This window comes from Camelus dromedarius, chromosome X (genome assembly GCF_036321535.1).
Source record: "Camelus dromedarius isolate mCamDro1 chromosome X, mCamDro1.pat, whole genome shotgun sequence".
Taxonomy (NCBI): domain Eukaryota; kingdom Metazoa; phylum Chordata; class Mammalia; order Artiodactyla; family Camelidae; genus Camelus; species Camelus dromedarius.
The window spans coordinates 30,182,630-30,209,766 of record NC_087472.1 but is presented as its reverse complement, the minus strand read 5'-3'; the positions used below and the strand labels follow the sequence as shown (position 1 = coordinate 30,209,766).

General features: G+C 42.2%; 1 protein-coding gene across 9 annotated transcripts in view; it reads right to left on the bottom strand.

The window, feature by feature from the left end:
- The window catches only part of LHFPL1 (LHFPL tetraspan subfamily member 1), a 109,578-nt gene that overhangs the window by 62,084 nt on the left and 20,357 nt on the right, over nt 1–27,137 (bottom strand). For 5 of the 9 annotated variants that reach the window (XR_010379381.1, XR_010379384.1, XR_010379383.1 and 2 more), the window contains one exon: nt 22,482–26,104. The exons of 1 other annotated variant lie outside the window; for it this stretch is intronic. Coding sequence is in view for 3 of the 8 variants with exons in the window: in XM_064482827.1 (XP_064338897.1) it covers nt 5,965–6,415 (451 nt within the window). In the remaining 5 variants the exon portion in view is untranslated. Of the gene's footprint in view, nt 1–5,964; nt 6,665–13,887; nt 14,119–22,481; nt 26,105–27,137 lie in introns of those variants that run through there. 3 more of the 9 variants (XM_064482827.1, XM_031446357.2, XM_010996657.3) reach the window with 2 other exon arrangements.

Genomic DNA, 27,137 nt, shown 5'->3' with positions numbered 1-27,137 from the left:
TGTCCTGGGAGACATATTTTTTTAATGAAGTCATGGGATAATTTAGCCTTAATTATATTTTTCCCAACAGTTCTCATCAATTTCAGATTGTGAAGATGTACTTCAAATAGTAACACAGAAGTCATTTTCCAGTGCCAGGCCCTGCCACCTACTGGAAGACTGGGGATTTATTTAAAATGTAGGTTCCTGAGCCTCGCACACAGGTGTTTGGTTCAGTAACTCTGGCCCAGCAATATGCATTTCAAAAGCACCCTAGTGATGCTAATGCATCTGGTCCTGGCACCAACACTTAAAAACACCACTAAAAATAGTAAAAGCAGGAGTTCTGATGGCAGAGAAAACTAGTTAAATCCCAGCCCTGCCAGGTATGAGCTGTAGCCCTGGCTCCCATACCTCTACATGCCATTGCTAACTCCGAGCTTAACTGCCCCTCCAACCACAACCCCCCTTGGAAAAGGCTGTCGCAACTGCATCTGCTCAGCTGGGTACTTTCCTATTCTCACCTGCCTCTAGAAAGGGAAAGCCCTTCAGATTGCGTTACCATCCTTACCTCTCATTGCACATGTGCAGGTGACCGCTGGGCTGCCATCTTGTTTCCCTTCCTCAGCTGCTCCTTCCACAAGAAGCCCCTGTCGCAGAGTGTACCAAGTGTCCTCCCCAAACATGGTTGCTATAGATTTGATTCATTGCTCTGCCCAAGCAGAGGCCTGGAGGCGGACATTTCACTTGGCTTCAGCCCTTGCGGCAACCTCAACACCAATACAAGCCTTGGGCACACACTCTTGGACAGACCTCAGAACCCTCCCTGCAACCAGATCCTAGCTGCCCTCAGTCGTCCCCCTGCTGCCAGCATTACTACTTCCCCATACCTCAACAGCTGTGTGACCCCCTCCCAGCTGCGCATTCTCAAATAAGTAGATGCCTGATCTTTGTCTTGGGGTAAAGAAAGCCTCCTCAACTGGGTGTTATCAACCCCCTGTGCCCACCCCCTCAGTACAACTGTTGAGTGGGCAGACATTGTGTTACACTTCGTGCCCCATTCCCAAATGTCTGTCCAAATACGGTCATTTGGTAGTTCCAATTCACTGCCCTGAGCAGAAGCCTAGTGTGGGTTAATTTGTTATTAATTGGCTCAATGTATTGCTCTTGCAACAACTCTAACACAATCATAGTGGAAAATGTATGTCTGCCCTCCAGCTGTATCTCAGCTTTGCCTTCCCAGGGAACTCCCCCACACCCCTCTCTCATTCATTTGATGCATATTCTCTCTCAGAGTTATGAGGCACTTCACTCCTGCTAGAGATTTCTAAAGTAGATCAGAGGAGGCTTCCCAGAGAGGCTGCATTTGACCTGGCCTTTGAGAGAAAGACAGACATTTACAGGCAGAGATGGAAGAAAAGGGAGCTCCAGGAAAAAAAGAAACAGTCTGAACAAAACTGAGCAGAAGTTCTTAAACGTTAATATGTACTGGAACCACGCTGGGGAAAGAGAATTAACAAATTCAAGACAGTTGTTACTTTTGCTGTGGGGACCAGGAAATATGAGTAGGGTATGAAGGAGACCTCAATTACATTGGTGATATTCTATTTCTTAAGCCACGTGGTGCATATATCTAAAATATGTCACACTATCCTTTCAAAACTAAATCAGCCTTAGAGGCTGTGTAAAATGCAGAGTGCCAGGCGTCCATTCTGATTGAGCAGATTTAGAAAGGCACTAAGGAATCTGCATTAACAAGCACCTCAGGACATTCTTATACCAGTGCTTCATGGGCCACTCCGAAAAACACTGTGGCAGCATTTCTTCTCCCAAGGGAGAAAAAAAAATTGATACACCAGTGCGCACAACCCAGGGCTGAGAGTCAGAAGCCCTGGACCATATTCTCTGCTCTGCTCCAAATTTGCTACAGGAGTCTTTGCTAGTAGGTTAACTTTTTAAAATACCACTTCCCAAACAGAAAGCCACTTTTATTATCCTTGTTATGCATGGTAAGCATAATTAAATGATGCCTGGCGAAACTTTGGAAGACTTTCTAGGAAACGCATGGTTTCCAGGGAAGATAATGGTTTTTGGAAAACAGCACCCTTTCCTTGAATCAGGTTCTCAGCAATCTGTCTCCGATGGCAATTTTCCTTCAGCTTGAAGCACACAGCATTAGGACAGTCCATGGAGAAAAACATTTGTGCCTGTCTGGGTATGTGGAATTCTATCTTTTTAACCCGCCCCCAGCCCCTCCAAAAAAGCCCAGGGTGGTGATTCTCGCTTGGGCTGGGGGAAGGGAACACAGCATACACATCAGTCACTGGGGGAGATTTTTCAAACCACGCAGACTCCCACCTGTTGCTGTGTATATCAGTGTGGGAAAGAGGACTGAAGAGGCGGGGAGTCCACATTTTTTTTAAGCACTCCAGGTGATTCTGATACATTCCCTGCTCTGGAAAGATTCTTGGCTTCCCTCAAGTAACCCGATCCAAGATCTTACACATTTTCCTGCCAAGAGTCCCTTATATTTACTTGTCACCTATTTCTTCTTTGGTGAGCTCTCCCTGAAGGTAGAGGGTAAGTCACAAGCATCTTACATATGTGTACACAGGGGGCTGTAAACAATGACCTTGTTCTCAGGGACTGGGGGCCGGCTGGTTGGAAACCTCAACATCCCCAGGGTTGGAATAATCTCCTGGCCAGATGTTTCCTTCACTGGTTGGAGCAGGGCACGAAGGTCCCAGTGGAAGGCTCTCTGGACCCTACATTTGTCCAGCTGGATCAGCTGCAGGTGGAGCAAATGGGACCCAAGGGCCCCATCAGGTCACCTTGCTGAGTATGACTCAGGCCAGCAGCTCTTTATTTCTTCCTGTCTCTCCCATTTCCCACCGCTCATCTCTGTGGGCAGCTGCCAAACTGGGGAACAAAAGTCAGGCAGGGGGAGGGAGTAGTTCTTAATGGATACTCCATCTCTTCAGCGGTTTGGGGTCTGGCAGAGATAAACCGGACCTGAAACAAATTGGCTCCTCCCCCTGATGTATTTTGGTTAATGCACTAGCTGCCGAGAAGCAGCCAGGCCTGGAGCAACAAAATCAATTTCCTTCAGCTGAACAAGCTTAAACTTAACCCCCACAGCTCTTTCTCTTATGTCTTTTATTCATGGGGCTCAAAACGCTGTTCAGGCTTGGCTTCCTGCTGCTAGCAGAGACCATCCCTAAGGGGTCAGACCCACAGATCTTAGAAGAGCCTTGGATAATGGTCGTGTGCCAAGGGGCTCCTAGAAAATATGATACATTTAAGCAGCCTTCGCCATTCCTTAACATCTGATATAACCTTGACAGGCCCCAGTTTCTAAAAAGGATGTGGGAATGATTCTTAGTTGGCTCGTGTTACAGATGGGGAAACGGTGTAAATTTAGCAATCTGTTCAATATCATTCCCTTGCCCAGGGATAAACCTTGAAGCACACCTTGGATCTTGACTCTTTCCATGGCAACTGTCAAATGGCATTTTATTCTTGAACTTGAAAGATCCTCATCTAAGTGTAAACACTGTGACCATGTTCCTAGAAGCAGGGGTCAATGGGAAACATAGAAGGGCAGAATCATATGAGATGGAAATGATACTGATGTTTCCACCACCTCTGTATGACACCTGCCACTCAGCCAAAGTTCTTCCCCACTCAGTTCACGAGTGTCTACATCTCCATTACCTATCCACATCTCCCTGCAACAATTTCCTCTGAGTTTCTGGACCAAGCAGGCAAGATCAACCAAAACATATTATATGGAGAACCACAAAGGTTTTGTGAAAGTCTCAGTCAAACCGAAGATAGGAAGCAAGGTGGGAGGAGGAGCCACTGTTAATGCCTGGAGTCTGATGGAGGCTGTTGCTAGTGGCCTTCTGATTCCTACCAGTTAGCCCCTCCTCACTCTCTGTTGGAAACTCTTAGAAAAGCAAGTGAGGCTAAGTTGTCACTCAGGTCAGAACTCAGGGTGCTAATAACCCTTGAATGGAAACCTGGGCAAAAAAAAAAAAAAAGGAAAAGATGTGAATTAACCCAGCTCTCACATGATCAACTTATCCCAAAATACACTACACATTGCTTTAGCCATACATTCATTCTTTCTACAGTTACTGAATATCTGCTCTGTGCCAGGCACTGAGCTGGGCTCTGGGGCGATAAATATGAATTGCAAGGAGCACCCTTTCTCTTGCCAGGCAAGTGTCACTTCCTGAAATAAGATGCCCAAAGAAGTGCTGAGGTAGCTATAGGATGCCCAAGAATACAGATGAAAGATGAGCCCACTTAGGGTTCATTTCTGATATCTGTGGAGTCCCCAAAGGGGGACAGAGTTATTGGCTTAGACCAATCTTAGTAACTGGTTCTGTACTACAGTTTTCAAGGGGAAGAAAGAAATTAATCCAACGACTTTCCAGTGTGGTCCAACAATCATTAACAGCTAAAGAGTAGAAAAATTCAGAGATAAAGGAGGCTAGAAAGTTTATTCAAATTTAAAATGTTTACAATGAGCCTGAGGAAAGAGGAAAACAGAAAACATCACCTTAACTGATACAACAAAGAGAATCTGGTGCTTTTCATAAGAAGGCCAGGAAACTATGATACCTTAGCTCAGGGTTTCTCAACCTTAGCACTATTGACATTTGGGGCCAGATACTTCTTCATTTTGGGGAGTGGGCAGCTGTCTTGTTCTTAGGCACTGTGGAATAGTAAACAGCATCCCTCACCTTTACCCACTGGATGTCAGTAGCACCTTCCCCAACTTGTGATAACCAAAAATGTCTCAAAGACATTACCAAATGTTCCCCGGCGGGGGCAGGGGGTATACATGAAAAATCAGCCCCTGTTGAGCAGCACTGTTTTAGCTCATCACTACCATCTCACCTCAGGCCACCTGAATGCAGTCACTGGAGAGAAGAAAGAAAATTAGAATCTGGGTTATCTTGCCAATGAATAAATTCAAGAAAAGAAGGAAAGGGAACACGAGGGAGGTCACTGTCATTTGCTTACAGCGATGGGGCAATTTAGTGAAAGAGCCAGAGTGGGATCTAAGTTTCCTGGCTCCAGTCGCCCACACTGTGCTGCTAATGGAGATGACAGTGACAGTGAATAATGATCCTAAAACTTCATGAGCAACAACAAACTTCAGCAATAGGTTCTGCTGGCACTTTTTCCCAGTGCCTCATCCAGGTGTAAAAAATTGCTAACATATTTGCTTGTTCTTCTCATACAGTTCAAATTAAACTTTCCCATTGCCTTCCTACAGTCTGCCATTTTTGCATTTTGCTCTTTCCTAGCCAATCCACACACTGCCAGCACCCCAGATCTCCTGCACTAAATTTAGAGGGAGCCTTAATGAGGGAAAAGATAAATCGGTAAGTCAGCGCTATAAGAAATCTGGATAGACTATTAATGGCTACCAGACAGGGTTAGCCTTAGATGTAGGCCAAATAATCATTATCTACAGTCTGTTTGGTACCCAGGATTTCACCATTAGAGATCTATTTCTTTGGTGAAGATTGTACATTAAACTCTTGTTAGTAATTAGCACCTGTGTATTTGTGTTTATCAGCTCACTATCCTCTGAGATAACTACCAGAGATCAGGGTTCTTAGAGATCAAGATGATTTTGGAGCAATAATACTAGAGTATAAGTTGCTGTCCCTGGAAAGCAGACCTGAATAATAAATGGGCACCCTGCAGGCAAAAGAAGGTGATGAACATGGAGGCTAAAGAACAGATATCAAGTCTGCCGACTAGCCAATCTTGCTGTGACTGAAACCATGTGGAATGTACTTTGGGGAGTCCTAGACTAGATGTTTCAAAGGAGCCCCCATTCACAGCCATAGAGCTGGACAAAGAGGAGAAGCCGACAGTGGATTTCCCCATAAGGCAACACTCCCACTCCCCCCACCCCTGCAAGGCTCCCCAACCTACCCAATCCCAGCAACACAGTCTTACCTCCCACGAACTGTGCGGCTCCCATGCAACGTCCCATCATTCTGGAGATGAGCTCCTCCATGCAGCAGCCCAGGACAGCAGCCAGTGCCACCAGGAGCAGCAGAGCACAGCCGGCACCCGTCACCACCGTGCACATCTGCCAGGCCAGGCTTGGGATGGCACTGAAGCTGGCATAGCGCCCACACTCTTCCACCATGATCAGACTCTGCCCCTCTCCCCTCACAGGGTAGTTGCACCTCCGGAATGTGCTGAATGACACTGGCTTTCCCAGCTGGGATCCAAAGAGCCAGTAAGGCAGGAAGTAACTGGTAGAACTGGCCACAGCAGTAACAAGGGACAGGAAGGCCCAGAGGGTCCCCACCAGGGTCAGGCTGCTCCTCATGGTCTCAGGTTTCTCTGCAGGGATGGGGAGATGAGTTGGGTCACAGCACCAAATGTAGAAAGTTATCATGTAGGTTTCATCAGCCTATTTTTCATCTGGGCTGGCCAGTCCTGGGGCTCAGTTATGTGCTACTTGGCCCTTGCTTCGGGATAAGATTATTCTCTCAGGGACCATTTGGGCCCCTATGGGATTCTGCTTTCCAGCACTTTTCCCATCTTCCCTTCCTTCCACCTGATTCAGAGTTCTATGGTTTCTAGGCTGCAGTGGAAAAAACAGAGAGCTGAATTAGGGACTATTCTTCCCACTCAAATGCAGCCTGATCAGGCAGCTTTTAGCTCATGCAATAAGTGGCAGGAGGGGAGCCTAAATGAAACCAAGCCTGCCCAGAGAGCCCGCTGCTTCTGGTGGAATGGCCTTGCTGACCTGGAGGCCTGGAAAGAGGCAATATCTCAAGAGGGTCAAGAACCACGTGGTTTGCAAAAAGTGAAGGAAGGAAGAAATCACCTGAGAGGGTCTGCCCCTGCTACAGGAATGCATCAGCTAGGTTGAAGTAGGTAAATAAAATAAGGAGTGCCTAGTCTCACACCCTTTGTTTATCATGGAGACAGCACTGTTCAGCCACTTTTTCCCCAAATCAAAATGGGAGGCAGCTTTCCAACCAGTGAGGATTGTCTAATGCTAGGCTGTCTACTGAAAAAACCTGATCCTTTGCTGAATATAGTCAAGAAAGCTTCTCATCTTTTCTGAAATGGATCAGGTACCCCTGCCTGGCAGCAGGAACATATATCTATAGCCCTAAGGGCCTTTCAAGGTGCCTTTTGGAACAAATCTCAGATTCAAGACCCTGAGAGTCTTTCCAGTTCTAATCTCAGCCCAGCTCACAAATGGTTTTCACAGACCCCTCTGTCAAAAAGCAACCACTTCCCTCCCAACTCCATTAATCTGCCATTGCTTTCTGGCCTGTTTCTCAATTAGGGCAGCCAGAGACCACACTGCAGTTCGATGACAGCACTATGAACAGCTCCAGCAAGCAGATGGTGGGGTATGTTTCAGAAACTTCTCCATGATTCATCACCATTATTTAAAGCTACAGGTGCTGGGATGGGGGTTCAGCAGTGGGGGACCCAAGACAAGGGAAGTGCAGGAGCTGGCTGCCTGGGGTCACCACATAGCCAGGTTAGGACATTGTCAGGAGCAAGCAGCGGTTGGTGGTACTCAGGGTCTCAGGGACCTTGCCCGGTCATGAGCTCTGTCACAACCATCATCAAACAGTGCCTGGCACAGAGTAGGCACTGCAATTCACGTTTGTTTAGTGAACCCCATTTTATAGAAGCATCCAATTTCCCGGCTGGCAGGGACCTTAATGAATCACCTAAATCCACCTTCTTGTTTTACATATGGTGGAGTACCGCACAGTAAAGGGGAAAAAGATTTCCCCCAAGTCACAGAGTAAGTTAGCAAGCAGCCACACTGGAATAAGAAACCCAGTCTGCAGATTCCTAGGCCAGTACTTTTCCACCACACCGTGCTAACCACCCCCGCCCCATCACTTTACAGATGGGAATCCAGAGAGGAAATGATTTACCCAAGGGGTAAAGAACTAGTGAAGCACAATGGCCGGCCAAGAGCCCAGTTAATTGATTCTTAGTATAATGCTCTTTTCTCGCTCCACCACAATTCCCCTCCTGATACACATGTATTGTGTGCTCTGTGTTTTGTGCCGGAAGGGAGCAGAGATCATAAATTGCAGGTGCTTACTTTGGAATGTTAGGGCTTGGGAAGCAAGTGCCCTGAGCTGGGCCCCAGGGAATGAGGCTTTGTGCATGAGAGTGGGGGGAATGAGAGAAAGATGTGATGAGGGATTGAAAGCCAACAGGAGGAGAAGTGGAACTAGTTTTGAGTAATTGCTGCTAGAAAGCAGGTACGCTGGGCCACAATGAGGTAATGCCTCTGCTTGCTATATTAGAGCGTGTAAGATTATGAAAAGCGCAAGCAGCCCTCTTTTGTGAATTCACTTCCTGGTGAAGAAGCCCAGGTCAGGGTCGGAGGAAACAAGCTGATAAACAGCTATTGGCTGCACCATCATCTTCCCTTCCAAGTCCATTATTTCATGTACTCTGCCCAACAATCTTCTGGGGTTGGTAAGAAAGGTAGTACCCCCAGTTTAAAAGTGCACAAATTGAGGGTGAGAAAGCTAAGTGACTTGCCCAGGACCTTGTGATTCAATGGCAGGGCCATTATTTCCCACTTCTCCTCCACCTGCAATCTTCCCCCATATTCTTCACCACCCCAACAGTATTCCCATGAAAAGCCTCCATGGTTTCCCAGCCAGGATTTCAAAAACTGTTTAAGGGTGGCAAAAGAATTACAGGGGAAGGACTGGGAAGGCAGGAGGAAGGCCACTTTGTCTAAGCAGCCTGTAACCAGCAGGACAAGGGCGTGGGCTGTTTCAAGTTTGTAGTCGGAACAAACCCCATGTATCCCCTATGAACATCATCACCTTGAGATCAAAAGTCCCAGGATGACAGCCAGAAGGGCAGAGAACTTAAGGCAGAGGAAGGGACTGCGTCAGTGAGTGGTGCCTAGACTATACTAAAATAAGAGGAGGACTTCTGACATCAAGTTAGCATCATCTGTGACAAATCAGGCTGTTTGAAAAATTACAAGACTACCAACCACTATTACCGTAATTTGATTCTAAAAAACGGCATTTTGAAGCCAAGCTGTAGGAAGGCAGAATCACAAAATTCAGTTTAAATTAAATATGTTGTGCTTTCAAAAAGCTCATTGACTCTCAGAATTTAAATTAAATATTTTCAAAGTCAGGAAAAAACTCATTGTCCTTATTTCACTTACGACTAGGATGTCCAGCCGTGCTAGTTCACTTGGGACTGAGGGGTTTCCTGGGCTATGGGACTATCAGGGCTAAAACTAGGAAAGTCCCAAACTTGGACAAGTTAGTCACCCTATTTAGGACTAGAGGTGTGCTGAGTCAGCACCACCCACAAATAGCAGGTTGAGAATCACTGCCACAGATAATTTTCTAATGGTCTCTCTCCAGGACTCAAACAATATGAAGCTAAAAGTGGCCATGGAATTGAAAACAATGGAGAGATGAGATCTTTATATTTTGAATGTAAACCATTCTGAATCATAGGCTTGACCTCATACAATCAAGAAAGAGATTGCAGAGATCCAAATATTTTCTGAGCACAAAATAAGCCCCAGCCTAGCTTTTCCCGGAGCTGGACAGGGAGGCACTGGGCCACGTGGAGTCTGCATGCACGTTGCTACACGTCCGCCTGAGTCGGACAAGGGAGTGCATTTAAGCAAGCGCTCTTAGTTACTGCATCACCTGATAGCCCTCCGAAGCAATCCGGGTTCATTCCCAGGAGCTAGCCAAATCTCTTTATATTCACATAAACAAAAGTCGCACACGGTTGTACACTTCATCCAACTTTAATCTGCTTGAGTAGTTCATGTAACAAGAGCTTTGTTTCCCTGTCCTGGAACATCCAGCCACACAGCCCACACTGGATTTAAGAAACCAAGAACTCACCCTGGTGCTCCTGCAAAGTGATCCGGTAACCAGGTATTGATAAGATTGCTATTGACTCTCTCTTTTTAGTGGTCACATGGTCCCTCATCCCTTAGTTGTTTCATCTCCTAAATGGGTTACATGCTTCTTCCTGAGGGTGGCTGTATGAGAGGCAGTGAGTGTGGATAGAAAGTTGTAACAAGCAGGGTAGAGACATGAGGTCTGTCCTAAATTTGCTATTCTTATTAAAGGCTAGTGGTGAAGATATGGTAGTCATTCTAACACAGACTCATGGATAGAGCCCACTTCATCCTACGAGATGCAGGAAACCCACCTAAGCTGTACATGACAAACGGTTACCTACATTGCTTTTAAAGAACTTTAGAGGACTCTACAGTTTTTCTCAGTAGCTTGACAACCCTCACTGTCAAGAAATCACTTATGTCTCATTTTCAACCTTTTTCTGCTGCAACTTAAGGCCATTTCTTTTGGTTGGGTCCTCTTGGCCACGGTCCTCCAGATGAGAGCCCTTCACCAACTCACATTAACTCAGATTGCTGGTAGCTTCCCTTTAGACTTTTTCTCCCCAAATGAGCACTTGACCTCTCCCTGTGGTGTCTCACTGCCAAGCTTGTAATCATTTCTTCTCACATTTTCACTCCCATGTGCACCTACTCATATGTGGGCACTTACTTAGTATCAATGAAACTGAAAACATTTCTCTTATATTTTTCTTGGTGGAGAAAAACACACCAAAATTCTTCCAATACCTTACATCCTCCCCAGTCCCCACAGAAAAAAACCTCAAATCTTTTTGTTCCCACTTGAGCTTTTCATACAACTTCTGAGTCAAGGCCAGCATTACCTTACCGAGGCTAACAGGGTCCAGGCAAAGAAGCCAGCGAGTTAATGACCAGAAAACAAAGTGGTCTGAAAGGAAGTCTCTGACTTGCAGCTGCTGAGGAAAATGTGGCTGCAACATTCCTGGCTTTGGACTGGTTTGCGAAGAGCAGCTTTGTTGGGACGGGTGTTGGCAAAGGAATATGAATGGGCCCTCAGACAGTGTGCACAGCCTACCTGCCAACCTTGTGTGTACATCACACTCAGTGCTGAGACTCCTTTAGGAAACAAGCATATGGTTCCAGTGGGTAAATAGATTCCTACTCCAGAGAAATGCCTTTGCCCAATGGGACTTCTTGTATCAAGCTGGGTATATAAGCAGCCTGACCGTTCTAGATCTTTCTGCTTCAGACCCAGCCACAAAAAGAACCTACTACCACTTCCCAAATGTTTCTCTCCTTATTTTCTGCCACCTGCATCCCCCAGAAGTTTCTCCTCCTCTGTATATCTCCACAACTGGAGTTGCTCCAGGTTCTTCTGTGCCTGAAGTCATCTCGTGATTTAGCTACTCCCAAGGCTTTGTCTTCCATTTGTATCTTGGTGACTTGAAGAAGACCTCACTTTTTGTAAGCTTACTGAGCTATAATTGATATATGAAAACTTGCATACATTTAATGCATATATCTCAATGAGTCTGGGCGTATGCCCACATCTGTAATACCATCACCACAGCCAAGATACTAAACATATTCATAACCTTCAAAAAGTTCCTTGTATTGTTTTGTAGGTTTGTGTGCATATTAAGAACACTTAACATGAGATCTAGCCTCGTAATGTATCTTACAGTGCACAACACCGTTTGTTAACTGTAGGCACCGAGTTGTACAGAAGATCTTTAGAAGTTATTCATCTAACATAACTGAAACTTCATACCTCTTGAGCAACAACTCCTCGTTCCCCCTCCCTCCAGCCTCTAGCAAACACCATTCTACTCTATGTTTAAGAAGACGTCACGTTTGGACTCAGTCTTGTCTTTCAATTCCTCAGCTTTCTTGCTTGCTGATCATCTTTCTAAGCCTTCTCCCTCCTTCCATCCTCTTTTAGTCTGGAGTAGAAAGACTAGCAAAACCAGCTGTGTTGGGTTTGTTTATTTCTTTATTTGCATCTCTCCATCCTGAGGTGGAAATGCTCACAAGCAGATAAGGCTCTAGGAGGCAGGAAGCCAGAGAGTAAGTGGAGGGAGAGGATCCACCAAATCATCAACAACCTAGAAGGTCAATTCTAAATAATGAAGCTGGCCATGCAGAGACAGAGAGAGTCCAGAAAAAGAACCTCCAGGTCAAGTCCTGGGCTATTCCCTTTCTCCAGAGTTTGAGGTTAGAAAGTTGGGAATTGCAATGACTTCTCTAAATTTCATATGAGCTTCTCCCTTCTTTGTTTAAAACAAAAATGCTGCTCACTGAGCTCCCCATCTGTCTTCTGCTTTGGAAACTGAGGTGTCAATTAGAGATCTTCGTCTCAGTTCTTATTCCGGCTGGACAGGTGCCACTACCTTCAGTGATCAATTGATTGGCTAGGAATCCTATCTCACACCCTCCACCAGTTAGGAACTACTCTTACCAGCCTGCTCTGGCAAGACACTGTTAAGTCCTAACAACAATGGACTAACTTGTAGGGGAGCGTATAGCTCAGTGGTAAAGTGTCCTGGGTTCAGTCCCCTGTACGTCCTTTAAAAAAAATAAATAATTGCCTTCCCCCCCAAAAATAAAAATAAATTAACAACAACAACAACAACAAAAAACAATGAACTAACTGGTAAAGCATTTCCTCACATCTTTAGGTTCATAGCCCAGTAGTCCTTCTAGCCATGGCCTCAATAGTGAACAAAATGCCAGGTCCACAGCCGACCTCCTCCATTTAGTGATCTGGCCAGTGTAGGAGGAGAGTGGACTGAATGCTTCTCCAACCACCTCATCAGACATGAGAGGCAACCTGGCATATTAAGAGTGTTTCTCCAAATGGGGTCGCTAACCCCTCTGCATCAGCATCACCTTCAATGCTTATTCAAAACACAGACTATGACATCATTTTAGGATTAACAGAATTCAAATTTCTGGGATTTGCATTTTTAAAAAATCCCCAATGGATTCTGATGGAAACTAATGGTTGAGAAATACTGTTTTAATGGACAAGAGTCCAGATTTTGGAATTTAGATCCAGGGTAGAGTCCTGAGGTCTGCCCAGTACAGGGTATATGAACTTGAGAGGATCACATAAAACCTCTGAGTTTTAGTTTCATCTATAAAATGAAGATGATGGAACATAAACTCAAGTGAAGTAACATCTGCGGTACACCTAACAGAGGATAGGTGTTAATTCTCCCATCTACTAGAGAAGACTCCATTCTCCCACAAGTAAGAGAGGAGACTCAGAGTCACTCAACAAGCAGAAAATCATTCCTCTCCCTTCCTCCTCCCCTAACCGGTCTCTTGGTGATTTCTCCTCACCCCTAGACTTCTTTTCTGCCTTCACTTCTCCACCACAAAACAGAATCATTTGGCCCAGTGTTCCTTTCAAGAATAGATTTATAGTTAAACTATTTCAGGTTTTTCTGGAAATCATCATGTTTGGCACACAGTAGGAACTCAAATATTTCCTGAGCAAATGCATTCTTTTATTTCCAGCCCGACTGACTTCAATATTTGCATTTCAGTTTGACCCCAACACCCCATTTCAGTAGCATAACCCCAATTTAGGCAAGTCTAAGAGATCAACCTGGCATATCAGCAAACCTGATCCACTTTTATTTCTACAGACAATTCAGAACAAAATCCCTCCCTCCACTCCCAGAGACATGGACTTCCTCTCCTCAAATTACCAGGTCTCCTGGGGGAACCAACTAGTATTTAACCCCTAGGTCTTTATACCACGTCACTATGAAATAAGAATCCAGCCCTGATTCCTCCTAGTCTCTGTGCAAACAGACTTGAGGAAGTAAAAATGTACCAGGCTGCCTTTGGGAAGAAAACAGCTTCTCTGAGCTGTGAGATGAAAGGACAGGAAGCCTGAGAAAGGAAGGGGAGAAGGGGGGCTGAGCAAGGGGAGAGCAAACAGTTTCTTATCCAGCTGTTTCAACTGCATTTGGCCCAAGTTGCAAATTTACCTTCTGACCACGAAGGCTGATTGACTTGTTCCCTCTCTTCGGACTCAGATCTGAGAAACAACTTCTCCTCACAGCTTGTCAGAAGGGGATGGGAATCCCAGCGGCTCTTTGCAGTGATGCCTGAAAATCTTGCTTTACCTTTGGGAGAGAGGGGCGGAGTCCAACCTAATGGGAATTAACTCCAAACATGCTGGAGGCATCGAACCCAGCCTCAGACCCGCAGGCACTTGAAATAGCTTAGCGGGCACTGAGTCCCCCACCTCCATCCTCACAGCTGCCAAGTCAGCTCTGTGTGTGTGTGTGTGTGTGTGTGTGTGTCTGTGCGCGCGCGCGTCCCCACATTTGCATATCTTGCTCACTTCCTCACCTGCTGCCCAAATGCCTGCCGAGGAATAGAGGTCCTCCCTAACTTGCAAAGCCCTGAATAATCTCACCATGTATATTAGGTAGCAGATCTGTGTGGCTGGAAAGGACTCAGAAAACACAAGCCTGAAGGGAGTAAGACAGAATAACCTCTTCTCCCCAAACTGATTTCCACTTCATGATGGGGAAGGTGCTCCAACAGAGCCATCTACAGCTCCAAGATGTGACAAGTTTGCATTCAAGAAACTTAAAATCACATATTGAAAAGGCTAAATAATGCCTTTAAAAATAACAGTACTACCACAAGTCAGTGTCTAACTTATCCCAAAGCACCAATAACTGCTTTTGTGTTTGAGAATAGAGTTGAGAGGTCTGGAGATTAATGAAGCTTTGGCTGATGCTCTGCTCCAACCTGATGTCATTTCTCCTGCCTTTAATGTGCCTGGCACTCCACATTTGTTTGGGGAAACTTATTACCTTCTACTTTGTATTAGTCTTTTGCATCTGTGTCTCATTCCACCTCCAAGATGCCTTGTGAACAGGGAACTTTGCTGAGAAAAACGAGTTAGAAGAATAGTAACCAGCTTAACTTAATACAGCATACTAGACTGATCCAAAACATCTTCGCTCCTATGCTACCCACTTGCCTTCTCAGAATGCTATGAAGGTTATCAGGCTTGTCATCTAGTATTTTGTGGCAATAATTCACAATATGAGAGTAAGTAAATGAGCAGTTTAGGGCATTCATTGTACTCTGAGTATTTAATGAAGTTGCTAAGGTTTTTCCTGCCTGCTGTGCATACCAGCGGGCACCCTGTCTTTTCTCAGTCACATAGCCTTATATTCATGCGTGCATGCAGTTGTCTATCTTGCTACCATCCATCAGCAGTTTCTACCCATCTCTTTCTGCCCCAACACACTGATAAACCATGTTCCCATCTGTAATAGTGGCTTACTAAGGCAGTTTCTGGGGGAAAGAGAAGACTCCTTAGGTGCAATGTTAGACTTTTAGCAGTGTAAGCTCCTAGGATAAGTTTTATAATCTCCCAGTTGGTGTCCCCTTAAGAACTACTGCTTCAGCTATAGGGCTAGATAAAGATAAACTCCAGACCCTCTCTCATGAAAAATGTCAAGAATAACAGACACATAACTACTGTGTGTGAGATATGCTGGAATTTTTGAGATAAGAAAAATAGTGATTCCACCAAAAATAAAAAGATACAAATGAACTTATTTACAAACCAGAAATAGACTCACAAACATAGAAAACAAACTATGGTTACCAAAGGGGAAAGGGTTGAGGCGGGGAGGGATAAATTAGGAATTTTGGATTTGCACATACACTACTACTATACATAAAATAGATAAACAACAAGCACCTACTATACAGCACAGGGAACTCTAATATCTGGTAATAACCTATAATGGAAAAGAATCTAAAAAAGAATATATATGTATGTGTATAACTGAAGCACTTTGCTGTACACCTGCAACTAACACAACATTGTAAATCAACTACACTTCAATTTAAAAAAGATTTTAAAAAAGAAAAAAGAAAAATAGTGATTCCACTCTATGCACTGATAAATGTTGCTTTTTGCTTAGTGGCTACATCTGACATTTGGGTAACTGATCACTATTTGCAACTCTAAGAAGACCTCATTGTTACTCACTCCTTTTTATCCTCTTTTCCTTGTGCCTCCAGTTACCTTAAGTGGAATAGTATGGAAACTTAAATGTATGCTAAATATTGATCAAATTGATTGGGGAAAGTTTTGTTTCGTGTTCTTAATTTAACAGTTGATAGTTATCTCGGAAGAAAATTGCTTGCATCTTATGGCTCTTGATACATTTTCATTTAAAAATGCTCTTCAGCCCTTCTTCCATAAGGTCACATGGGAAGGAAGGAGAAAGGAACACTTCTTGTTATTTATTCAGAGGATAGGATGATATGTAATATTTTTAATAATGCTAAAATGGGTATTGGTTAGGGACCCAGGAATAAGAGATCCTGTAAAGACAAGATATGGTGACAGGTGATTCTGATATATATCCTCCCCCTCCCCCCATTCCTAGTTTGTAAAACACTGCCCTATACAATAGAGTTTCCCAAGCAAAATCAACACTCCCACAACATTCTGCAGTCTAGACAAGGGTCAGCAAGCCAGAGCCTGTGCTCTGCACCAAATCCAGTAGGCTGCCTGTTTTTGTAGTTTTATTGGCACACAGCCACAACCTATTCAGTTATGTATCATCTATGGCTGTTTTCATGCTACAGCTGCAGAGTCGAGTAGTTGTGACAAAGATCTTACGGTCCACAAAGCCTAAAATATTTACTATCTGGCTATTTACAAAAAAAAAAAAATGCTGACCCCTGGTTTAGACCCACACCAATAGATTACAGTAGACACATTATGTTAATTGTTATGAGAAAGGGGGTTGAAAAGGGAGGGAAGGAAAGGAAAATAAAGAGAAGTGCTGTTTGTTTTCAGCTTTGTTAAGGTGCCAGTCAACCCTTGCCAGTTCTTTAGAATCTGTGAAGCTAGCAACGCACTAGAGATCAGTATAAGCCAAATATTCAGTAAGCTTGTGAAAAGCTTATTTCTCTGTTAACTGACTGTCCTTTGAACCTGTGTTTATGTGGTTCTCCAATATGCCTTAAGGTTTTTTTTCTACTGACAATTTTATTGAGATATAAGTCACATACCATGAGATTCATTGTTTTAAAGTATAGAATACATACTTCTTTTTTAGTATATTCGCAGAGCTGTGCAACCCATCACCACTAATTCCAGAACATTTTCATCACCCCCAAAACAAAACCCATATTCATTACCATAAAACTTAGGTTATTTTTCCCTGTTTTGTCGGAGTGGCTTCTTCTTTGGGGGCTACTTTTTTAAAAAATAAACTTTCTTATTACTATGGCTCTATGTTCTGTTCTAGTCTTACAGGAAGAGGCCGTTTATTTCTGGAGTCATTTCTAGAGTCCCGTTGCCCTTGACTATGGAGAATTTGTGCGCATATACTTACAGATTTAAAACCATATAGACTCCATGACCTGTCACCCCTGCAGGTTGAATATGGAAAGTACACTTTGTTTATCCTACAGTTCTAGTTCTAGACTGAAAACGTAGAGATGAAATTTATATTTCTTTCTTTTATATAAAAACTAGAACTGACAACTCTTTTGTTGACTTTCCTTATTAACCATAGAGGATGACCTTATAGTGCTAACCAGTGATGTGGTGTGAAGGTAAACATTCAATAACTGGCTTCGGATGACAGAGGAGCAGGAGAGCCTTCATTTGTAGCATCTGCTGATTCCCATGGTGTATATACTCCCATGATGGCCAATTTCAAGCTAACAACATGAAGTCAATGAAAGTGGAGTTGGAAAGATATATACGCAAACTACTCTCATGGGCTGGTACAAGCCAGGTCCACCACATCACTGGAACTCAGATTCAAAGAATTACCTCAATCTTGGTTTGTGTAGGTTTCTAAGCTATATACAGTATTAACCAAAATCCAATAGATATCAAAGTTGTTTACATGTTGCACACAGACTTCTCCCCACTATACACTATGTCAGCTGACATTGAAACATTTCAAAAATATTTTGCTGTACCAACTTAAAGCCTTTAGAGTGCAATGTATGTATTATTCATAAGTAAACCAAACATAAATTGTTCCTGGATCTTGCTGCCTGTTTTAACAGCTTTTGAAAGAGGATCTTTATTATATTTATAATAGATAAAAAAAAAACAGATTGCAGTCCCCTTTAAAAAAACTTAAATAATGTACCATATTTTCAGTCTAAATTGTATAGTGTAAATTAAACTAAATTGCTTTATATTAACAACTATAGGTATCTTTCTGAAGGCATATTTATATTGAAATATACTTTTAAAAGGGAAAATTATGGAGAAAATTTCTGTCAAGATGTTAAATGAACCTCTTAAAAAGTCCTATATACTAGGTGGGGAGGATCCATCACCCATGCTGAACATTGCCCTCTTGGAGAAAGGCAACTCACTAACAATTCCTTACTAATTGCCAACATGCACCAGGCTCTGTGTTAGGTGCTGGAAACACAAGAGTTAAGAAGATAGACAGGATCCCTGCCCTCATGATGCTTTCACTCAAAGTGATGCAGAATATTACATAAGCAAACAAACAGGATAATAATGGACAGTAATGAATACTGAATAATTTTTAAAATGGTGATATTAATAAAATAATAAGGGTGAGGGAGACCTACATTAGAGGAATCAGGGAAGGCTTCCCTGATGTGGCTTGGAGCTAAAAAGCTGAAGGATGAGAAGCAAGGGAAGAGCTGGACGAAGTTGGGTGAAGATTATAAATTCAAAGGTTCTGAGGAGGGGAGGATCTTAGCCTGTTAAGGAAAAGAAAGGCCAATGGAGTTGGAGCATGGTGAACCAATCAGGAGAGGTACCAGGTAAGGCTGGAGAGGGAAGCGGAAGGCAGATCATGCAGGGATTCACAGGATTTCCTTTTAAGTACTGTGGCCAGCTATGGGCAGGCCTTCCATGAGCTCAGTGTAGCACCAAAAAGAAAAAATAGACTGCAAACATAGGTCACTGTGGCAAAATGGGGTAATAAACCTTAGTCTGCTGCTGTGGCTGGTCTCCAGTCTCTAGGCTCCTAAGACTGCACAACTTCATCCTCTATGAAAACAGGAGCAGCTATGAGGAAACAGTGGCCATCAATTCCTATTTTTATCTCAGGGTTTCCAAGTTACTATCATTCACAGATTTGTTAGTGGTAAACTGAGGTTTACTATTTAGGCCTGAGGTTTACTACTTTATCACTTAGGATCCCTTGACCTAGTCTGAGTCATTAACCTCACCAGTCTTTGACCTTTGACCAGGTTTTGTGGTCTGGTCAGCTTAGAGCACTGGGAAGACACTGCCTGGTTTAAAGGATTAACTGATTCATATTTGAAAGCTATCTTCTTGTAAAACATAAAAATTTGTAATATTAGCATTTCCAGGCCCCCGGTCTTCCTCAAAACTTTCTTCTTCTCTCACTGATCATCTTGCATTTACAATCACCAAACTTCATTTTTCATTTCTCTTTTGGCACCTGCATACGAGGTAACCCAATGCTGACTCATTATGAGATAGATTTGCCTAGGAACAGAAGACCCACTCTCTCATACTCCAGTTAATCAAAATTTGACTGGAATTCCGTTCCTAGGGCAGTGTCCTAAACGGCGGTTCACACAGCTGAGGGAGCACGTAGTCTCCTCCCAGTATTTCCTCGGGCATTCTGCGCCATCTCGCCTCTCTCACCACAAACCCAACAATTTCTCTCGAAGCCTTTTTAGCACTAACACTCCTGTCTTCACGGTCAGCCAAACCATGGGGGAGAGTGGCCTCTGGTAGCATAACTGATTTTCTAAACCACTCTGATTCATTTCCTAGAGGATAATCGAACCGGGTTATAGGAGTTTCAATGAAACAAGAGAAGCAGCATTCCAGAATCAAGAAATCCTTATTATCCTTGCCTCTGATTCCTGAAGCAAGTCACGGAGCTTTGTCAGTTTGGGGACCTGACTCACAAAGATTGGTTTCTGGGCATCCGATTGATTATTACAACATTACTACACTTTCCTGGCTTTGATGAATGGTGTAGCCAGCGATGCTGCTCCAAAAGACATGGGTAACCACACTACAGAGGACATTAAAATAGCTGAAAGGATGGATGTGCCACCTGCCATTTCAGTACTGGCTTAGGGGCTGAAGGAAACGTGAGGGTTACAGGATAATCAAAAAATGCTCAGGAAATGAGATGGAGAGCTCAAGAAATATACGGCAGCCCTTTCCACAGGGTAATCTGATAGGGTTAGTGGTTGGCCAGTGAAGACAATGCTATGAGCTAGACTACTTGCCCACAAAATCCCATGAAGCAACAGCTGCAGGAAGCAAGGACCACACAATAAGAAAGGCCCTGCTCTCTGAACTTCAGCTTTGTTCTCTGGGTGAGTACTTGGGTGTTGGGGCAAGACCACCACAGGACATATTTGGCCATTTGCCTAATGATCTGCAGTACATACCATGTTTTCTTGGCAGCTGTGGGTAAAATAAAATTGGCAGCCAGAGAAACTTTGTTCATTCTCTTTCTGAGATGTAATTCTGTTTTCTGGGGCTCTCATAGGCACATCTGTGATTCTAAAATGACTTCTATCTCGAAGACCTGGCTACGAGGCTGTCACCATGGATATTTGCTGGGAATTTGAGGCAAACATTGCCTAATCTTTGCAAGCAGTACTTGCCTCTTAACCTAGTAACTGACCCTAAAATTTGAATAGTAAAGCTGATCCTCACAACAGCCTTATGAAGTAGACATTACCTCCATTTTCAGGGCAGAATACTGAGGCTTAGAAAAGTTAAATGATTTTCCTAAAGCCACAGAACTCTTAGGTGATGGATTCAGAAAAAGACTTGGTGACAGAAGACAGGTTGCATGGCAACAGAGGCCAAAAGGAGTATGAGGGAAAGAAAGAACTATGGCATGAACCCTACATTTCTGCTTTGAGACACTGGGTGCATGGAGCTATCCTTCATTTAGATAAGAACAAAGACAGATTGCAGTGTGACCTCCCCACACCCCTTCTCTTTGGTGATGGACAGTGAAGGGTAGTAAATAATTGTGTTTGGCTTGGGTATTAAGTTAGAAGCATCTCTGGAACATTCTTATATCTAGTAAATAGATAGTTACATGGGTCTGGAACTCAGAGGAATGTTCTGAGCTGAAGGTTCAATTGTGGAAGACACAAACCCTAGGAGTAGATTACTAGACCTAATGTGTTTGTCAAACACAAGTGCTAAGGATATGAATAACCCTGACAGACATTCACATTTAAAGGATGAGTAAGAGAAAAGAACCCGTTAAGGAGACAAAAATTGCTCTGTCTTCCTCTTACCATCCTCTCTCCCACACACCACGACCTCTCAAGAACAAGAGCTGGCTCAGGAAGGATGTGGGGATGTGCAGGTTGAGGCGAACAGAGTGGTTAAAAATCCTTCAGTGTTTAAGTGCTTTATCGACCAACCATTGTCCGGAGGTAACCAAGGATGAGCTGTGAGAAACTAATCTCACTCAGAAATGCATCAGTATTTCCAGCTTATTTAACAAGTCTCATTCATTTTTAAAGAGTTTTAAGAGGCCACTCAGTAGCTGATGCTGGCTGTGCTTGGCAAAGAGCCATAAACTCTGGTACCACCTAGTTTTCTTTCTTGAATTTAGAGAAATTTCGAGGAAAGGCAGAGAGGCTGAAAGCGGGTTAGAGCACCTTGGATTTGGCCTTGAACAGTCTCCTGTGCTTTCTCCTTTACTCTTGTGGGATACCACAAACTAAATTAATGCTGTGGGAATCACTCCACAAATCAAAGACTCTCTGTTTGACCTTGGGGAGTCACTTATACTCTTCCTAGAACTTACTTTTCCTATCTAGGGAAAGATTTCAGAAAACTAAAAATCATCCTCATACACAGTGGGAATAGATCACTTGTTAAGTTCCAAAATGATTTGGAGGACATTGTTGTCGGTGCTATACGACTGATGGGCCCACTATGTTCATTCTACAATGAGTTGTTGCCCACCTGTTATGTATCAGGCACGGGCAATACAGTGATAAACTATCAGACAGAGGCCCTTGCTCTCACTGCGCTCACATTCTAGTGAGGAAGAAAGGCAAAAAACCAAACAAACAATGAATGAAACAGAGTGTTTAGGGTCTAAAACAAAAACAAAATTTTGTCATAAGATAGGGTGTTAGAGTGGGAATAAAGGCCACTTCAGATTAGCTGAAGTTGTTGGGAGAGGCTCTGAGGTGATATTTGACATGAGGCTTAAAAGATCAGAAGCCAGGCTTGCAAGGAGCCAAGGTAAGAAGCTTCCTCAGAAGAAAAGCAGAGGCAGTGGCAACAGAAAATTAAGAGGCCTGGAGTCATAAAAATGCTCAAAGTATTTAAGGAACTAAAAGCAGGTTAAGAACAACTGGATGCTCACATGCAAAAGAGAGAAACTAAACCCCTACTTCACACCACAAACAAAAATGAACCTAAAATGGATCAAATATCTAAATATAAGAGCTAAAACCATAAAATTTATAGGCGAATACTTAAACATAAATCTTCATGACCTTGGATTTTGCAATGTGTTTTTGATATGACACCAAAAGCACAAGCAGCAGAAAAAAAAAATAGATCAACTAGACTTCATCAAAATTAAAAACTTTTTTGCATCAAAGGATACCATCAAGATAGTAAGAAGACAACCCACAGAATGGAGGGAAATGTTTGCAAATCATATATCTGATAAGGCCCTAGTAACCAGAATATATAAAGAACACTTACAATTCAACAAAAAAGGACAAACAACTCAATTTTAAAATGGGCAAAAGACTTGAGTAGATATTTCTCTAAAGATGTGTAAATTACCAATAAGTTGACGTGAATGTAAAATCATGCAGCTGCTGTGGAAAACAGCTTGGCAATTTCTCAAAAAAAAGTTAAACATAGAGTTACCATACGATCCAACAATTCTACTCCTACCTATATGCCAAAAAAATTAAACCACTTAAAAACAGGTGTTTTTAAAAACTGTGCATGAATATTCACAGCAGCACTTTTCATAATTGCCAAAATGTTTAAACAACCCAAATATACATCAACTGTTGAACAGATAAACAAATTGTGGTATAGACATACAATGGAATTTTAATCATCTATAAAAGGAATGAAATTCTGACACATGGATGAACCTTGAAGACATTATGCTAAATAAAATAAGCCAGACACAAAAGATCAGATATCATATGATTTCATTTGTATGAAATGTCCAGAATAGGCAAATTTATATAGAAAGAAGGAAGACTAGTGTTTGCTAGGGGCTGGGAGAGAGGGGTTGGAGGAGTGATTGCTCAAAAGTTAGTTTTTCTTTTAGGAATGATTAAAATATTCCAAAACTAGATAACGATGAAGGTTTCACAACTTTGTGGTTATACTGAAAACCATTTTAAATGGGTGAATTAAATGGTATGTGACATATCTCAATAAAGCTGTAATCACAAAAAGCAGGCTAATGTCATAGGAAAACCGTGAGGGAAAGTGGTAGAAGGGACAGAGATAGAAATTGCCTGAGTATACCATCCTCCTAAGGCTCCATGCAGAGGTAATGCTTACAACGCTAAACCGATGCTAAGCAGACTCCTTGGCCTCTTAGTGCCAGGCCCAAGGCCTCTAAGGTCAAAGAACGGAGAAGCCGCTAACAACCTGGGGAAAGAGAATACTTCCCCCTGCATGTAGAGCAGAGGGAGCCCAGTTTCCCTCCCTAGTCCTCCTGTTCAGGGTGGGAGCTTCCTTCCTCCCCCACTAAACACTCCAGAGACCTCAGTCCCATCAAAGGAGCAACAGAGAGAGGATACAACATGCTTGTTCCAAGCACATGCAAGTTTCACGGTTCCAACTGCATAACGTCAAAAGCTCTACTATCTGAAACTGTGGCTCAAGGCTCACCTTGGCTAACGTTAACAGCTCTGGTTTATTCAGTGCTTACTCTGTGCCAGGCGTTTTGCTAGGTATGTTTGCATAGGTTATCTCATTTGGTCCACACAATAATCCAGTGAGGATTTTACACATTTGTATACCCAATTCAACAACTGAGGAAACTGAGGCATGGGCTGGGTCAAAACCTTGCCTAAGATTTCATAGATAAGAAGGCGTACTCAGGTTCTGTCAATCTCTAAACTTGCCCTTAAGCTCCATAATCATACTACCTGGTCTCCTCCGATCCCCCAGGAGTGCTCCTCTTTGTGGAGTTAGAAGAGGGAGCACTAAGATCCTTCTAGAAGTTAGGGGTATGCTTGTAACATCTTTTATTCCTTCTCTGGTAAATTTAACAGGATAAACTAAACGCAGCTTTGGTCAACCAGGGATGTAGCTAGCTGCCTTAGAGGAGATAGGCAGAGTACCAGAAACGGCCTGTCTGTACACCTTCATGAGGCTGCTTCTCCGACCCACCTAAGGTCTGTGAGAAATGAGAGGAAAAGTATGTCAGTCATCAGAGTGCATGCAGGCTTTGTTTCCCTCGTCATATAAAAACCTTTACTTTAGAACGGTAGCCTAGAGGAGTCCTTAGCTAGCAATCATTGCTAATATTAAGCACTTATTATCTAGTAAGCGCTGTGGTAAGTGCTTTTACATAGGGTGTCTCATTTGATCTCGACAGCAACCTTGTGTAATAGGTACTATGTTAACCTCTTTTCTATAATCGGAAGTACTGGAACATAGCTGTGACCAGCTTGCCCTAGATCTCAGTTTGTAAAAATACGAAAGCCGATGTCCACTTTCAGTCAGTCGGATCTCAGAGACCTTGACTTTTTAAAGTTTGTTGTTTAATGATGGTAAAAAATCCACATAAATAAAAATTTCCATGTTAATCATTTTAGGTGTACAGTTTAAGTGTTAAGTTTATTCACATTGTTGTGCAAAAGATCTCCAGAACTTTTTCCTCTTGCAAAACTGAAGCTCTACACCAATTAAACAAAAACTTCCCTTTCTCTTCCTCTGAGCCCCTATTAATCATCACTCTATTTTCAGTTTCTGTAAACTTGACCAGTTTAGATACCTCATATAGGTGTATTTCTACAGTGTGTCTTTTTTTGTGACTGGCTTATTTCATTCACTAAGTGTACTGTCTTCAAGGTTCATTCATGTTGTAGCATGTGACAGGATTTCCTTCCTTTTTAAAATTTAAAATTTTTTTTCATTTTTCAGTTTTATTAGGTAGAATTGTTACAATTTGACTGCACATATACAATGTATTAAATGTAAATACATATACACAATATACTGCACATATTTATAAAATTTACATATATGTACTGTTCATTGTTTCTAAGAATGTTTAGAGCTTTAGCTTTTAAACTTACATAGTTATCAAAGAAATAAAGCCAACCACAAAATAAGAATTAATTCAAAAAGATACATATACCCCGCTATTAACAGCAACATTATTTTTAATTGCCAAGACATGGAAGCATCGTAAGTGCACATCAACAGATGAATGGATAAAGAAGATGCAGCATATACACGTAATGGAATACAACCCACCCATAAGAAAGAAGGATATTGCCATTTGCAGTCCTTCATTCACTTTTTTTCCACTTCAAAAATCAGAATTTTATAACTGGCATAAACATTTCCATTGCATCAAAAAGAACAAAATACCTAGAAATAAATTTAAACAAGGAAGTTACCTACACTCTGAAAACTATAAAACATTGATGAAGGAAATTGAAGATGATACAAAGAAATGGAAAGATACCTTGTGCGCTTGGATTGGAAGAATCAACATTATCAGAATGGCCGTACTACCCAAAGCAATCTACAGATCCAATGCAACCCCTGTCAGAGTACTCACAACATTTTTCAAGGAACTAGAACAAACAATTCCAAAATTTATATGGAACCATAAAAGACCCCGAACTGCCAAAGCAATCTTTTGTAGGTCTTTTTTTCTCTCTCTTTCTTCTTTTTGTTCTCTTTTCTTATGGTTTGATGATTAGAGAAGTTCCTTTAACATTTGTTGTAAAGCTGGGATTTCCTTCCTTTTTAAAAAGGCTGAATAATATTCCACTGTATGTATGTCTTAATCTGTTAAGTTTACTCTAACAAAATACCATAGACTGGGTGGCTTGAACAACAGAAATTTATTTCTCACAGTTCTGGAGACTGGAAAGTCCAACATCAAGGTGCCAGTAGAGTTAGTCTCTGGTGAGGGCTCGCTTCCTGGTTCATAGATGGCCATCTTCTTGCTGTGTCTTTACATGGCAGAAGGGGAAAGGAAACTCTTTAGAGCTTCTTTTTAAAAAAAATTTTTTACTATTTTTAAAAAAATTTTGGGGGGAGATAATTAGGTTTGTATTTATTTATTTATTTATTTATTTATTTATTTATTTATTTATTTATTTATTTTAATGGAAGTGCTGGGGATTGAACCCGGAACCTTGTGCATGCTAGGCATGCACTCTAATCCTGAGTTATACCCTCCCCTAGAATCTCTTATATAAGGGCAATGATCTTATTCATAAGGGTGGAACCTCCCAAAGCCTCCACCTCCAAACACCATCACATTGGGAGTTAGGATTTAACAAAAGAATTTTGTGGGGACACATTCTGTCCATAGCAATGTATATACCACATTTTGTTTATTCACTTATCTGTTGATGGATGTTTGGCTTGCCTGCACCTCCTAGCTATTGTGAATAGTGCTATGAACAGATGTGTGAAAATATCTCTTCAAGACCCTGCTTTCAATCCTTTAGGATATATACTCAGAAGTAAGATTGTTAAATCATATAGTAGTTCTATTTTTAATTTTTTCAGGAGGCTCCATAATTTTTTATAGTGGTCATAATATTTTATAACTCCACTAACAGTGCACAGAGTTCAGATTTCTCCACATCTTTGCCAATAAAGATTTTCTGGGTTTTTTAAAAAATAGCAGACATCAATAAGTGTGAGGTAATAGCTCATTGTGATTTTGATTTGCATCTCTCTGATAATTAGAAATGTTGAGCATCTTATTATATGCTCATTCACTATTTGTATATCATAACTGGAGGAGTAGTCTATTCAGGACTTTTGCCCATTTCTTAAATTGGGTTATCTGATTTTTTTGTTTTTGAGTTGTTAAGAGTTAATTACATATTATGGATATTAACACCTTATCAGACATATGATTTGCAAATATTTTCTCCCATTCTATTGGTTACCTTTTCACTCTGTTTTGGTTGTGTCCTTTGATGTACAAAATTTGTTAAGTTTCATGTAGTCCCATTCGACTATTTTTGC